Consider the following 16,450-nt stretch of genomic DNA (forward strand, 5'->3'; position numbering starts at 1 on the left):
GGCAGGCTTTAGTAAAAATGGACAAGTTGGTTCTAAAATTTATTTGGTAAACCAAATAATCAAAAATAGCAAAGGCAATCTGGACTAAGAAGAACAAAGTTGGAAGGTTTACACTACCAGATCCCAAATCTTTTTATAAAACAATTGTATATATATATATACAATGGAATATTATTCAGTCATAAAAAGGAATGGAGTTCTGATACATGCTACAACATAGAAGAAACTTGAAAACATTATGCTAAGTGAAATTATCTAGACACAAAGGGACAAATATAGTATGAGTCCACTTACATGAAATACCTAGAATAGGTAAATGCATAGAGAGAGAAAGTAGATTAGAAGTTACTTTGTGTTGGGGGCGTTGGGAGGTAGGGGGATGGGGAGTTATTGCTCAATGGTTACAGAATTTCTGTTTGGGGTGATGAAAAAGCTTTGAGAATAGATGATGATGAAGGTTACCCACTGTGAATGTAATAAATGACACTGAATTGCACACTTAAAAATAGTTAAAATGACAAATTTTGTTATATAATTTTTACCTCAATTAAAAAAATAAATATACCCAAACCACTGAATTGTGCACTTTAAAATGGGTGAATTGTATGGTTTATGAATTATATCTTGATTAATCTGTTAAAAAAATGCTTGTTATTAAGCCAATATGGTACTAGTCAAAGGACAGACATAATCAAATGGAAGAGAATAGAGAATCCAGAGGCAGATTCATACATAAATGTTCACTGGATTTATGACAAAGTTGTCACAACAGTCCAGTGGGAAAAGGATTATCTTTTGATAAATAGTGATGGATCAATTGATGTTGGTTTTCATTATAAATTCAGATGTACCACTTAGCTTTAAAGACTAAGTATGCATTAATTTGATAAGCATGTTTAAATATTAGATTTAAAAAGTATCCGAGGTAGAAAGATAACGACTCACAAGTTAAGTAACTAAGTAATAGTAATAAATAAATAAATTAATTAATTAAAAAGATACCTTTTGGAGAAGGTTAGCATGCATCAACTACTAAGTCTATACTATAGGTAAGGATAAGTAATTCTGATTTATGATACTTGTTGAACTGGATTCACCACCATCTTGCTTAAAAACTGTCAATATACACCTAAACAATGAATTAATTACTTCATCTCTTTTCCAGTCTAATTCTTTAGAATGATTCCCGCAAAGTAATAGTAATGTATTTTTTGGCACTTGGTCATTCATGTACCATCCCACCATCACCATACTTTCCATCCACAACAAATCATACAGCTAAATCAAATGGTCAGGGTAAAAACAAAAACAAAACAACAATCCACATACCAGTCTCCCTGCCACCCCCCGCCCCCAATAAAGCGCCCAGGAAACAAAACAAACATTTGCAACATTTAACACATGCAACAGGGGAGATGGCTAATGTCTAACCTTTATCCACTGAAGATTTGTCTGCTTGAGCTTATTTTCAAGTTTGTCTTGATCTTCTGGACTTATTGGAGCACTTACAAGCACTGTTCCTCCTGTTTCATTTAATTGCTTTAGAATTCCCTGGCGCAGGGGCAACTCTTCTGCCAGTAACTGAAACAGACAAATGCAACAACGTTTAAAATGAATTACAGTACAGTCCCAACTACCTAGTCTTTGCCTCTATTGATTAGTCTGTCAAAATGAAGCAACTTGACCGAAGGCCCACGGCTATCTCAAATACCAACAGTTCTCTACAGAGCTCGGAGCTGATAGACTGAAACACGCAGTCCTAAGCAGATGAGCCTGTGCTAGAAAGGACCAGAATATCTCATCCCTCAGACATTTTTTCCCCAGAGAAAAATGTTATGTGGTATGATGAGCTCTAAAGCAACACCCCAAACAGATTTAAGAGTCTGAAAATACATCTCTATCAGAAGTAGAACAATCTGGATAAACTCATCCTCCTCTCAGGTATCAAGCCTCTGTGCTATAATCTATACCACTGAGTAAGAAATTGCAGTATCATATTAAGAGATAACTAACATTGAGAACATACCAGGTACCAGGACTGGGCTAAGCTCTTCACATATATTATCTCAGTTAATTTTTATATAATAACTCTATGAAGTAGATCCTTTTATCTTTCTTTTATATAGAAGGAAACTGAGACAGAGAGGTTAAATACCAACAGAGAAGTTAATTACCAGGTCCAATGACACAAAAGTAGCAACAGAGCCGTCATTCAAATTTGGGCCGTTTCATTCAAGAACACTTATTTTTGACTCCTTCACATCCTTCAATTTCTCTTATTCATTCAGCATCACATTATAAACGTCTTTTCCTAAGACTTACAAAACCGCCATGGTTTTAAGAACTGTCTTTTATTTATTTGTGTCACCTGAGAGCTGCAGTGTCCAATACAGTACCACTAGTCACATGAGGCTATTTAAGTGCAAATTAATTAAAATTCAATAAAATAAAAAACTCAGTTCTTCAGTCACACTAGCTACATTTCAAGTACTCAAAAGGCACATACAGCTAGTGGCTGCTGAAATAAATAACGGAGAACACTCCTATCATCATAGAAAGTTCCACTGGACAGTGCTAATCTAGACAGACTAAGAAGAAAATCAGTGCATATTTATTAATAAGTGAATGCTGCTAAACATATCTTTTAAATGAGGTATCAATTACATTGCTATATATGACACTCAATACATTCAGGAAAGATGAATTTTCAAGAGTAGACTGAGTTCATTTTTCCATGACATAACCATGTTCAAATGAACTCTGGATCCAAAACTTTATTTTTTGAATCTCAAATACCTAACACAATATCTGACATATACTATGGGCTTAATATTTATTTACTGAACTAAGTGATATTTTTATTTTTATACTTTATCATGTGTTCAGGTACAAATTTCTTGTTTCACAGAAATAAGTGGTTGGCATTGGAGTCTAATTTGCATGTGCAAACCAACTGAATCATTGATAAAGGAGCAATTCTGCTTCCCTTTGATTGTGTGACCTCGTAAAATGAGGATAATAGCAACCATTTTGAAAGTTTGATATCAAAATTAAATAAAATAGCAGATGTAAATACATCTAATATTTAGCACATAATAGGGGATGATTAAATGTTAATTTCTTTTTCCCTTTCACCCTCTGTTCAAGAACTAAAGTAAAACAGATCCAGAAGAGTTTCTTTCCTAAAACTAAAACCATGAAAGTTAATCCAACCACATAATCAGAGCATGTCAGTCAGCCAGGTGAGGTAATCAGCAATAAGCAGATACTGTGATGGAAGGTATGAAAAGCCACTTGAATAAGCTGGATGTCTATTCGACCAGTATAGAATGCAGACCAACACCAGGACCGCCCCCCCCCCCCCACAGATAACAGATAAAACAAACCAAAACAAAATATTGCTTCAGGCAAATAGAATGCTGTTAATTAGCAGCTGAAGTTGTGGGTTTTATTTGGCAATTAAGGTCTTCCCTAAGAAAAGGAATTCATTTCCATAAAGATTCTCCTCAGTTTTTAAAAATAATTTGGAGCTGTGGAATTCTCCAGTAAGTCTAAAATTAATTTCAAATTAGTTTTAAAAATACTGCCAGGCATTTTACACACACACACAAATACACTTTTTTTAAAAAAAATATACTCATTGGGAAACCCTAGGTTAAGACAAAGTAAAGTTGTGAGAAAAATTAGTGAGGAACTATCAATAACCTAATGGGCAGGAAATCAACAATTAAGTACATTAAAAAAATAGATCCATATACTCTTTATACAAGTAGGCTGTGGGGGGATTTTAGAAAACAAAATTACCTTGACTTGATCAAGTTTTTCTTTTAGCTGCTGCTCATTTCCAGGTTCAAGTGGAACACTAGTAACGTTATCCGCTTCTTCCAACCACAAAACAAATTCATTTAAATCTCTCTGAAATTCTGACAAGATATTCTTTTGTTCTTCTAGCCTGGAGCAAGAAGAATAAAATTGTTATAAACAACATATTTCTCAAACTTTTTCTTTTAAAGAAAACTGAAAAAAAAAAAAACATGGCACACACTCTTAAGAAAATAAGCTATCTAAATATGGTAACAATATACAATTTTTAAAGAAAATTTATTCACTTTGAACAAAGCAATTTCAATATCTCAAAAATCTCTAAAATATAAGAGATTAAAACTGGTCGAAAAATTCTAATTTTAAAAATATTATGATATTAAACGAGAGCATGTTTCTCAACCTCAGCACTACTGACATTTAGCGTTGGATAATTCTTAGTTATGAGGGGCTGTTCTGTGCATTGTAGGAGGTTTAGCAGTACCTCTGACCTCTCCCCACTAGATGCCAGTAACATCTCCCCAAGTTGTTACAACCAAAAATGTCTTGAGGCATTGCTAAACATCCCCTTGGAGGCAAAATTGCCCCTGGTTGAGAACCACTGCACTAGAGTAAGTATATAATATGAAATTGCATGTTTTAAAATGCTTAAATAAAATACACTTTTATGGAAAATTGTAAGGCAAAAGTAAAAACAAGAGAATTCATATAAAAACACTAAATTATTACACGTTAAAATGTTTTCCAGATTTTGACTCACAATACTTTTTGAGGAAAGAGGCAAATGATTTAAAATACTTAACATATGTTGTGCTAGCGGAAGTTTTTAATTACAAAAGGGCATGTACTATATGCTATTCCATTAGCCATAAATTTATTCTTACATATTGAAACATAACTCAGCTGAGCAAAATGGTCTGAACTTAAAACGATTTTCAATTTTTTGTATTGTTGTCTTTCGGGAGGTAGAAAGCTCTTGTAGGTAAGCTTTTAATTGAAGTATAATATATATACAGGAAAGTGCACATATAACCGCATAGCTCAATATAGTTTTAAAAATCAGACACACCAAATAACCAGAAAAAGAAATAGAATGTTATCAGAAGCCCAGAGGTCCCCTCTTGCCCCTTGCAGTTACTGCCTCCAAGTGTAACCTGGATCCTGTCCCCCTTGATTATTTTGCCTGTATTGAACATTACGTATATGGAATGATGTGGTATATACGCTTTGGTGTCTTGTCTCTCTCACTCAATATAGTGGTTTACAATAATCATTCATGTTGTGTGTAATTTGTTGACTCTCCCCCTGCTGTATGGTATTGAATTGTATAAATATATAAATATATCCCTGTTAGTGGACATTTAGGTTGTTTCCATTTGGGGGACGTTTAGCTAGTTTTTTTTGTTTTGCTTGAAGTTAACACATATTTATTGAGGGCTTACTAATTTCCAGGAACTCTAATGGGCATTAGGATTAGAGATAGATATGTTATGTACCTTGCCTTGAGGATCTCACAGTCCATAGCAAGAAACAAGCATGTAAACCAAGGACTACGATGGAGTATTGTAGCAGGATATACTATTTCTGGGGAGGGCATAGGAGACGTCCAGAGAAGATAATGGTCTACCTGGGTCTTGAAGCATGAAGAGAGATCTCCATTGGTAGAATTAAGACACAGACTGTCTCATTCACAGCCTGTGCAAACAGGGCGTTCAGAGAACTACAATTATACTCATTTCCCAAACCAGATCTGGTTATTGGATTTACGCTCCCCTATACTCAGTTTTGCTCTTTTGTCCAAAGCTTGGCTAAAGTCTGTTCTGGGGCAGATGAGGAGACACTCTCTTCTCTGTCTAATCTTAACACAGCAGATCCTATGAAAACCCAAGTCTTGTTATGGGATTCCTTGAAAACCCAAGTTGTATCATACCACCATTGCACTCAAAACTCTTCTCATGCTTTCTGATTCATTCACAGCAAAAGCCAAAGTCACTACAGCATTCTACAAGGGTCTAGATCTGTGCTGTCCAACACAGTAGGCACCATCACATGTGGCTACTGTGCACTTAAAACGATGTAAGAGGAATTGAGATGTGCTTCAAGTATAAAATACACACAAGACTTCAAAGACTTGGTACAAAAAAAATGACCTCTGTACCTTCTATTCAATTTTGCTGTGAACCTAAAATCACTATAAAAATAAAACTATTTTAAAAAAATGTAAACCATCCAACTAGTACTTTTTATATCATGTACAGGTTGAAATAATGTTTTTAATATATTGGGCTAAATAAAATATATTTGTTTCACCTGTTTCTACTCTTTGTTAATGTGCAACTAGAAAAATTTAAATAACATATGTGGCTCACCTTATTTTCCTATGGAACGTCTGCCACATGAATGAATCAATTCTGCCATCATTCTTTTCAATCTTGCATGCATTTCTGTTTTAAAAGAATCTTTCCCATTCTTTGCAATACTGATTCTGAAATGTGGTCTAATTCACTCACTCACCAATGTGCACTACAGTATTTCACCACATTAAGGATACCTTCAGTTTGAAGGTCGTATATCATCCTAAGAACTACTGGGTCATGGTTGGAGTGGAGAATGCTATTGGTTAAACTGTGACACATCACTTAGAGGTTTTGTTTCACCAAGAAATTGTTCTTTTAGATTAATTTACATTTTTGTCACATATTCCTCTTGCATATGCATAAAAAGTAGAATATAAGAGAAAAATTGGTGAGGTATTCCTAAAACTTCTTCATATTTAGAGCCTGACTCTCCTGTCACCTTTCCCTTCAGAGTAACCAACGTCTGTCTTTTTCCACACAATATCATCCTCTGTTGCATCAAGAGTGTGGTATCAATGTAGCATTTCTTAAGAGGGCTTCACTATTGTTTCTCAGATTTTCTTCTAAACTGCATGTGGCCTGGCCAGCAGAGACTGTAAAACCCATCCTGATTTCAGCGATGTTAGTGTGATAAAATGTGAAGCTTAGAATGGATAAAATTTGGTTAGTTTGCACAGCCTCTCACCACTGACATAATGACTCAGCTTCTTTTGGCTGCTACCATGTTGCTGGTTGTTTCTGGATTTTTAAAAAAAATTCATAATGTGATGACAGTTTACTGTTATCTTTAGTTTGTAATTATGAAGGGATATTATTATCAGCATTATCTGCCTGGTGCCTGAGCTTATTTTCCATTAATAGAGTCAATAAAGATTTGGCATTAATTTTCATGGGAATTAGTGTTTGATTATATGGGCTTTTGCCAATGACAAATATTTTGGCCCCTCTTGTACATGTAAAGTAAGGATGCCCACAGTAAAGCCTAATCTTGCTATTACTGGTTAGCAAGATATTCAAGATTTATGGAGGAAGAGTCAGGGGATGGAGCTGGAGGCTGGAGGCTGGGTTACGAAGCACCTAGAATGTTGTGTTTTAATCTATAGGTGATGAATTAATCAAAGGTTTTGAGTAAGGAAAGATTTATTTCATTCAAAGCTCACTTTGGCTACTCTGGAAAATGGATCCGGGCAAGGGTGGTAAGACAAAAGACTGAGGAATCAAGTATGAGACTATCACAACAGGCCAGGCGATAAAGTAATAAAGGTCCAAATCATGAAGATGTAGCAAGGGAAAAGAAGACAGGATAAGTTTAAAATGTAGATGGAGATTCAACAGGACTTGTGGATAAAAAGAGAGAGATTAGTATTAGTCGCTAACAATTATTGAGAACTTACCACATGGCAGCCACTGCATCAAGTACATTACTATTATCAGATGGGTACTCATCTTTCCTCATTTACAGACGAAAGAAAATGAGGCTTAGTATTTTGCCCAAGGTCGTAGAGCTAATAAGTGGTCAATCCATTGTTTGTTCAGTTCTGTATCATCTGGGTCCAGAGTCTGTGCTCTTTACCTGTCCAGTATATTACATCTGGTCTAGGAGCGCTTCCACACTATTTGGCTGTGCAGATGGTATTTACTCCAGCTGAGAGTACATTTAATTGTATCTAATATTTAGGGGAAACTGCTAGTTAAAAAAATAGAAATATCTGGAGCTCAGGGGAGAGAGGAGAGCTGGAAATAGGGAATTCAGAGTCATCAGCAATGAGCTGGTGGATAATACACGGTAAATCAGCTTTTGAACTAATAATTTACACTTCATATTTGGCATCTTCTGAGTCCATGCTTTCTTCATTTTCGGATTAACGATTGACTATTCTCCCTCCTGCTTATTTAAATTAAAAAATAAAAGAAGAGAAAGTCCATTTCACAGCCTTTCACTGATTTCTTATGTATGGGTAACCAGTGGCTCCTGCTCCTCCTCCAATCTCCCTGCTTTGACATGGAAAGCCAAAGGAATGCCTAGGGTGTTCTTCTGGCCTCTCCAAGAGCTACACAGACCTGAAGCCCCTACCATTAGTTTTAGAGAGATGAAAGGGGGGAAGGGAGGCAACTGACCCCCGTCACAAACATTGCACTCCCCACAAAGCTAGCTATCCCATCCCATCTGAGTCCTATTAACATTGACTGGGACACGGGGTACAGTGGACGTTGGAAATCACTGGTGGTAGACATAATACCACTGTTATTTCTCAGTAAATCCTATGGGGAAGGGGCTCACCTCAATTGCTGGCAGCTTGTTTTACAATGTGGGATAGCACCATTTTTCTCAGACTCTGGACTTAGAAGCAATTCTAGAAGAGAAAAAATTCTACTATAGATGTGCTTTATTGGTTTAAAGTTCTAAGCTGGCTGAAATCCTTGGGTCCAGGTTTCAAAGGTATATGTCAGTCTACCTTCCTCTTTCTCTCTTTTTTACTCTCTTTGCAAGTTTTTGCTTTCTTTAGTATTTGACTTCAGATCACCTTGCACAGAGTTCCAAATACTGGAGCAACCTTATTTCTACCAATCTTCCTCATTTTAGTTAAGGAAAACATTACTAAAATCTGATTACATTTGCAAAACCTAGACAGATGGGTAAGGCTTTTCTCAGCCTTCATGTAGAAACTGACGACTTCAGGGAGAAAAAAAAAAAAAACCCAAACACAACAAACAAAAACTCGAGGAGTAGGAAAGAGTAATATCAAACCAAAAAAAAGAAAAACAAAAGCTCCAAACCTAGAATAAAATTCTAAAATCAAATACCCCACCTCTACTTCAAACACATCTCAAATTAATTTCTTGCCTATTTGTTCCTTTCGAGAACATCCAGCCAGGAAAAAGAGGGGGGGTGTACCTATTCATCGTAATTGAGATTTATGTATTTAACTGGGATCAAACTCTATAAACATTCCATACCTATTTTCTTCATTTAACATTCTACTGTATTTCCTCAGGTCATAAATTATTCTTTGAAAAATTGATTTTTAAGATCTGAGTAATAAGCCACATATGGGTACACTACTTTTCACCATTCTTCTGTTATTAGGCAGTTAGTCTGGCTCCAGTTTTTCAATATAATAAATCACCCTACAACAAATACATTTGCTTATGCATTTTGGCTCATGCGTCTGCTAATTTCCTTAAAATAAAGAAGAAAAATTAACAATAAGAATACTAATGATTTAGATACACATTGCTAAATTTCTTTGCAATGCTGGTAGTAAGAACATTCATACACTTCCATCAAGTTATAAAATACTTGTCTCAATATACTTTTACCGCTATTGAGGATTACGATTTACATATTCGATAGAAGGAAAATAGTTTGTCATGGATGTTTTAAGAAGGTTTTTAAATAGAAAAGCCACAAAATTTTGTAAATGTGTGTATATTTGTCACTTCTGTTTCTACTGTCGATTCTCTGCTATGTCTGTTGCCCATTTTTCCTCAGGGTTTTCTTATTTGTTTACAAGATCTCTTTTCACATTGTCTTAAAAATATATTTACTTGAGAATATTTTTTCCAAGTTCTCTTTTACCTTTTAGTTTTTAAAATATTTTTCTTTGTTTCTAAATAAAATTTTATCAATTTCTTTCTTTGTTATTTCTTTCACTGATACTATTCTGAAAGTTGCGACCATCCTACAATTGTTTAGATAGTTGCCTTTACTTTATTCTGGATATTTTCATTAAAAATACCTAAATATTTTCCATCTTAAATTTATATAGTTAAGCTTCCGACCTTGAAGGGTTTTCCAGAAACTACTTTTCCCAGCACTCTCTATTCTCTATTGATTTGTGGTGATTTCTACATTACATTTTGTGTTTTATATGTAATAAGGTTCTGTTCGCTGATCTGCTGTAGATTTTTTTGACAGTAATGCACTACTTCAACCATTACTGCTTTAAAGCATGTTTAATTTCTGGTAGGTTAACCCCATCTCCTTCCTTAGCTATTCTAATTTATGTAATACAAGCATCATTTGGTCAAATTACAAAATAAATCTCAATGAGGACTTTGATAGGGATTCCATTAAATCAATAAATTAATTTGTGAAGAATTACTATCTCTCCAGTATAAATCTGCTAAATTTTCTATGTTTACAGTGTATTTGGACACTGAGTGTATCTGGGACTCATCTGTGCACTATAAATAATTAAGTACGTTTTCTAATTAACCTTCAGCATCAGTTTGAAAGGCAGTGACTTGCATATGATTTTACGGATATTAACTGTATACTAATTTAGAAAACTCTTAAGAACTCTCACATAGAATAAATCATCACTTCAAAAGTAAAAGCTTTGGCTAAGCTATTTGCCATAATCTTTCTTTTTACGTAATGTTTGTGGAAAACTTTTTTCTGATGATTTAATTTTTTAAAAAGTACAGCATCTTTTTAAATATGAAAACATTTGGTAGTCATTTCTTGTCTAGATTTGTTTTTTATACTTTGAAATATAAAAAAGCTGGTGCCCAGATCCCACTGGGACCTTGTTATAATCTGCTTTTTCAAGCCCATGTGTTTTTTGAAATTTCAAAAGCCTCGATTTGAAGTTTTAAAAGCTGCAATTTGAATTTATGTATTCAGATGATTGCAGAAAAGTGAAGGAACGCAGTTAGCATTTCCAGGCTTGTCTCTTGACAGAACAGTTTAAACGTGCTTTATATTGGCATTCATCACATGAAGTGTTATTTCTTTGTTTACCTACTCGCTTAATGCTTATGGTAGGATTTATTCAGGCATGTGGTAGTAATAATAATGAATGGGATATTTAACATTACCCATCTGCAATTAAGTGCTAAATATTTTACTTTTAGAGGCATTTCAATACATTTAGCTATTTTTTTTTTTTAAAAAGAATGGCTTCTGTTTGAAATATTGGCTCTGTTGCCGTTTACATTATAAATGTTCTTAATGCAATTGAAGGAAGCACATATTATGATGGGGAGAGATTTGCATAATCAGAAAGGAAGAGTTACTGATGTGTTGCTAAATTCAATGAATTTAACATTAACTCTTAATGAACATTTTCTGTGGGGCTGCTCTTACGGTAAAAGGAAAAGACTGCCAAATCACAAGGCATGATTTCAGAGGAGGAGGATCTACCAAGCGTTTCAGGCCAAGTACTAGAATTTTCACGTTTGAATCTCTTTTAATAATACATCCTGTGTATTGCTTTCCTAATATTCCCAGTGAAGAAACGGAAGCCCAGTGACTTACATTCCATATATATCCAAATATAAGATGACTATCTATCTCATATTCCAAATGAGAAGTTCCTCTCTAAGTTTTTGATCAACTAAACACAGAAACTCCCGAAAACGTAGGTGGAATCATCACGTCTACGTATAATGCTTAATTCATTAATTTGTGCATACTAATTTAAAATTAGATAATATAACATTATATTAGACAGATCACATTTCCCCATTCATAGTTTACACAATTGTGTAAGCACTTTCACACACATCTTCAAAGCTGGAATTGTCATCCCGGTAGGTGCATTTTTTGAGTCACCTATTTCAGTTTTCGAGATGGTATCATCCTCACTTCTGCCCACGTGGCCTGAAGTGAGGTGCTGCTGGTCTACGTGTAATGTTCTACTGGAAATTTTACTGCTAGCCATAAGTACGCATTTACATAAGACAGTTTTATGTTATATAAAGACAGTTTTTCTCTTTTCTGTGCCATATGTCTGTGAGCTACACAATGTAACCATTTACTGAGTTGCTTTTAAAATAATCTTTCCAGACCTTGTTTACGGTGGCAGCCAATTCTTGAAATTGTGATGTCATACCACCAAAGTTAATCACTACTTCCGTCACATTTGTTTTCTTCCTGTTCTCTTTTTCTTCTCTATCCAGTGACTTCTCCAAGCAACCAAATTAAGTGTTAATTGAGATTAAGCCAATAGGTTTTTCCCAGAGAGTACTTTGTTGTTTTGAGCAAAATCAAACAAGTGATTATCTTGTAATTTGAGAAACTTTAGGAGGATTCAAATACAAGCTATCTTTTAAGGAAAAAAATCATGTTTAGGTACATATAGAAAATTCCCCAGGTCACCGTCTCTATGGGACACTGTCAGAATCAGAACCCAGGCATCAACTCTATTGTTAAATCAGCATGCTTCCCATATCTGGTTAGTGATTGAGTTACACAATCAGACATTCATTCATTTTGTCTACAGTTTTTTTCCTTATTAAAATGAAGTGCTCCTGAGAGGGATAACATATCAAGGTTTCTCAGTTGTCTATTTCTCAATATTAAGGAAAACATTAGCAACTTGTGGGTAGATGGGGAGAATGAGAAGGGAAATCATGAAGCTTAGCAGTGAGAGTTACTGAAAGGAAAAGAAGTCCAAATCTAAGCCCTGCAAGTCATTAGTTGAGTGTGTGACTTGGGCAAGTTACCTAACCACAATAGGCCTCGGTTTCCTCATCTTAAAATTCGGACAGTAAACACTGCATAATGTGCTTGTGTGGATTAAATTTGCTCTCAGAAACCCCAGCTTTTGCCTAGTGCTTCACTATAGCATTCAACAAATGGTATAGAAAATAAAAAGCTTAAAAAAAGGGAGAATCTGGATTCTGAGCTGCTATTTCTATCTCAGAGTTTTGCCTAAGCCAACAGACTTATATACATAAAAGTATTTATAAAGCATGTATGAGCCCACAGGGGGACTCTTTGAAATTGAGCTTTTGGATGAGCCAGTTGACAGCTCTATTTCTCTCTTCTGACAAACTTCCCAGACAAATTTTGTTGGGGAAACACAATTAGAGTCAAAACACCAATCTGCGAGTAAATGTGCCGTCAGACGAGACTACTTCTAGATGAAGTAGATGTATGATTACAATGCAACAAACATTTATTGAAGGTCTGCTAGTGTCCAACGATATGGCAGTCAACGTAGGCAACAAACCTTGCCCTTGTGGGGCAAGCCACATTCTATTAGGGGAAGACAGACAACAAGCAAGATGAAGAAGTGAAATATATAGATATGACGCAGTGGTAACTGTTACAGAGAAAAAAATGAATCAGGAAGAGAGGGAATATTGAATTTTATAAAGGGTGATCACAGAAGGCTTCACTGAGTAGGAAGTATTTGAGTAAAATCATTATGGGAGAAACTGGCTAGCTACTCATCAAAAAACTTGACTCTTCTTTTACCCATGAAGCTAGCTGTCATTTCCATCCTCCCTTGCCATTAGATGTAGCTACATAACTGAATTCTAGCCAATGGAATGTGATCAAAAGCAATGAATGTTCACTGAGTTCAGGCCTGGCTCATAAACTTACCTCACATATATGACATTCCTTGTTCTTTCTCTTTCTAGTGTAGAAAAGCATAGTGATTTGAAAGTCACATGTTAAAAATATCAGAGCCACAAAATCAATGTAGCCTGGGTCCCTAATTCACAATTTGGAGGGGAGCTCTCTGTTAATCAGAAACAACTTTTGGAATTTTGCATGAGTAAGAAGTTTCTATTGTGTTAAGCCACTGAAATGTGGGGCTTTGTAAATAGCAGCTTGAATTAAGCTGGGTAATAAAGGAGGTGAAGGAGCAAGCCATGCAAACATTCGATGGAAGAACTCTAAGCACAGGAAACAAGTACAAAGGACCTGAGGCAGGAGTATGGTCAGAATGTTCCAAAAACAACAAAGAAGTGAAAAAAGATGTTTAGAACACAATGAGAGAAGGGGAGAGTAGTAGGAGATGAGGTAAGAAAGCCAAATCTTAAGAGATTCTACCTAGAATCCCAAGGCTTTTATAATTCATATTCCCTCCCAAACTCAGTTCTTAGATAAAAAGAAATTCTAGAATAATCTTTTTGGGGGATCCCAGATTGAACTCTGTTCTCCAGTCCTACTTTAATAGATCCAATTGACTAGCTGAACCCAAGAACTTCTCCCATATTTTTGTTGTTTGCTGTCTACACAGGTGCTGGAATAGATTTCTGAAAACACTGAGGATGCTTTGGACTTTCATCTGTCAGAGGCAGAGTGACATACTTTATCAGTAAAGCCTATCACAAAGCCATTACCATCTGATGGAGGATGCAGTGAAGAGCGAATGACCTCAAACAGTTTTTCTGTTTTCAATCACAGCTAGATTTTGCCCTTCCCAGCCATTCAAAACACCATTCTCTTCCCTCCTAAGCTGGCTCCTCTGTGAACCTCCACGAATGGCTCTGCCTGCTCCCAGTCTCCCAAGCTAGGAATCTGGGAGGCACTCTTGATTCTTCCCTCTCTCTTACTCCGAGAGTGTGTCAATAAACATGTCCTCATAATTCCACCTGAGAGTTCTCTCTTGAATCTTCCCATTTCTCTCCATCTTCCCTGCCACTGCCTCCTTCTTCCATCTTCTCTGTCTGGATTACTGAGGCTGTTTCCCAATTGGTTTCTGCCTCCCAACTTGTTGTCTTCTTAACCATTTTCAACACTTCGGAATGAATGATCTTTCTAAAAGATGTCTCTGATCATACCCTCACACCTTCAATAACTCCCTAGTGCCAATGGGATAAAATCCAACTTCTTTAACATGGATCAAAAAGCTCTTTATGATCTGATACCCTCTTACTCCTCTTTCTTCATCTTTCTTTGCATTCTCCAATCCTCTGAACAACTTACTCTTCCTTGAAATCCAGTACCATATCCATGTCAGGACTTAGTACACTCTGTTCCCTCTGTCTGGGATATCTTTCCCTAGGTCTTGATCTAGGTAGCTTCCAGTTATCTTTCTAATCTCAGGATAGCTATCACCTTCTCTACAATGCTTTCCTCAATTAATTGGCACCCCCTCCCAATCAAGTCTAGGTTATGCGCCCTGTTAGGTAGTCCCATAGCTCCTCATAATTTGTCTATCACAGGGTATATTGTAATTTCCTATGTCTGTCAATATATTGCAAGCACCATAAGGACAGGCACTCTGTCTAGTGTCATCACACTCTATTCTCAGGACTTGATATATAGCATTTGTTCAATTCTTAAATTTACAATCTCAGAATGACACCATCTTAATTGTTTATCTGAGAGTAATATCATTATTCACATTATTCTTCGGAGATGTGCCGTGAAAAACAAAGTGGGGGACAAGTGCTGTGTAAAATTAACTAAACTAAATTGGGGTAAGTTATTTACTAGTAGTCTCCAAACTATGGACCATGAGCCAAATCCTGCCTGCCACCTGTTTTTGAAAATAAAGTTTTATTGGAATGCAGCCATGCCCATTGATTTCAGCTTTGTTTATGACTGTGTTCACACTACAACAGCTCAGCCGAGTACTTGCAACAGAGACTGGATGGCTCACAAAGCCAAAAGCATTTACTATCTGGCACGTCCCTAAAGCTTGCTGACATCTGCTATATGCTAAATCCCTTTCTTAGACACATCCTAGGGAATTAAAGTCATGAAAATTCTAATAGAAGAAAATATGAATAATCTCTTTAACTCAGTTATATGTGTAATAATGAAAATGTGTATGGCCATTAAAACTCCCTTTCACCTTTTGAAATAATTATTAACACTTTACACAATTATTATTTCACAGAACACAACATGAAGACAGCTATTAGGAAAACTAGACATTGCATCTGGTCATAAATATGTATTCTGTTTAAATTTACTAAAGTTTCCCTGTAGGGGAAGCTATGTTTACTTAGCTTAGAATCAAACAAGGAAAATGGTTAGTAAAAAAGACCCAGGCCTTTGCCTCCTTTTCCTCTTCTTTGCTTTTACATTATTCAAATTTCTTTCCTGATTTTTCTCTTTCTTCCTAATCCAAAACCAACTTTATCACTTCTTTTATAATTTCACATCCTTTTCTCGTTACTCAGTCTTTTTCTGTAGGTTTTGCCGTGATTTTTATTACTGCGTCTATATTTTGAATTCCTCAGGGTACTCCTCATTTCCACCTGCAGCAAAATGTCATCTCTATTGCCCAGTACTCTTTACATTTCCACTGGACTGTAAATACATTATATAGACAAGGTAAACCAAAGTTCCTTAGAGAGACAGAGAAAGGACATGTTTTGCTTACTACTTTCATCCTGGAGCAGAAAGGGCAAAGGGTATTTTCATTTGATGTATTTAAAATCTGCATACAACTCCAGCTAAGTTCTTTGGAAATGCAAGTTACTATACTTTAAAAGAATATAGCCACAGGAGGTACAAGAATACTTATATTCCCTCAAATAGCAGTTCCTGAAGTGTGGTCTGGGGACCCCTTGTG

The 16,450-nt window shown here is 35.7% G+C and overlaps 1 protein-coding gene across 12 annotated transcripts in view; it reads right to left on the bottom strand.

The window, feature by feature from the left end:
* DMD (dystrophin) overlaps window positions 1-16,450 on the bottom strand; it is a 2,265,680-nt gene that overhangs the window by 739,977 nt on the left and 1,509,253 nt on the right. For all 12 annotated transcript variants that reach the window (XM_070503127.1, XM_070503123.1, XM_070503121.1 and 9 more), the window contains 2 exons: window positions 3,805-3,952; window positions 1,432-1,581 (listed from right to left, as the gene is read on the bottom strand). In XM_070503127.1, the coding sequence (XP_070359228.1) occupies window positions 1,432-1,581; window positions 3,805-3,952 (298 nt within the window). The remainder of the gene's footprint in view (window positions 1-1,431; window positions 1,582-3,804; window positions 3,953-16,450) is intronic.

Source organism: Equus asinus, chromosome X, assembly GCF_041296235.1.
Source record: "Equus asinus isolate D_3611 breed Donkey chromosome X, EquAss-T2T_v2, whole genome shotgun sequence".
Classification (NCBI taxonomy): Eukaryota; Metazoa; Chordata; class Mammalia; order Perissodactyla; family Equidae; genus Equus; species Equus asinus.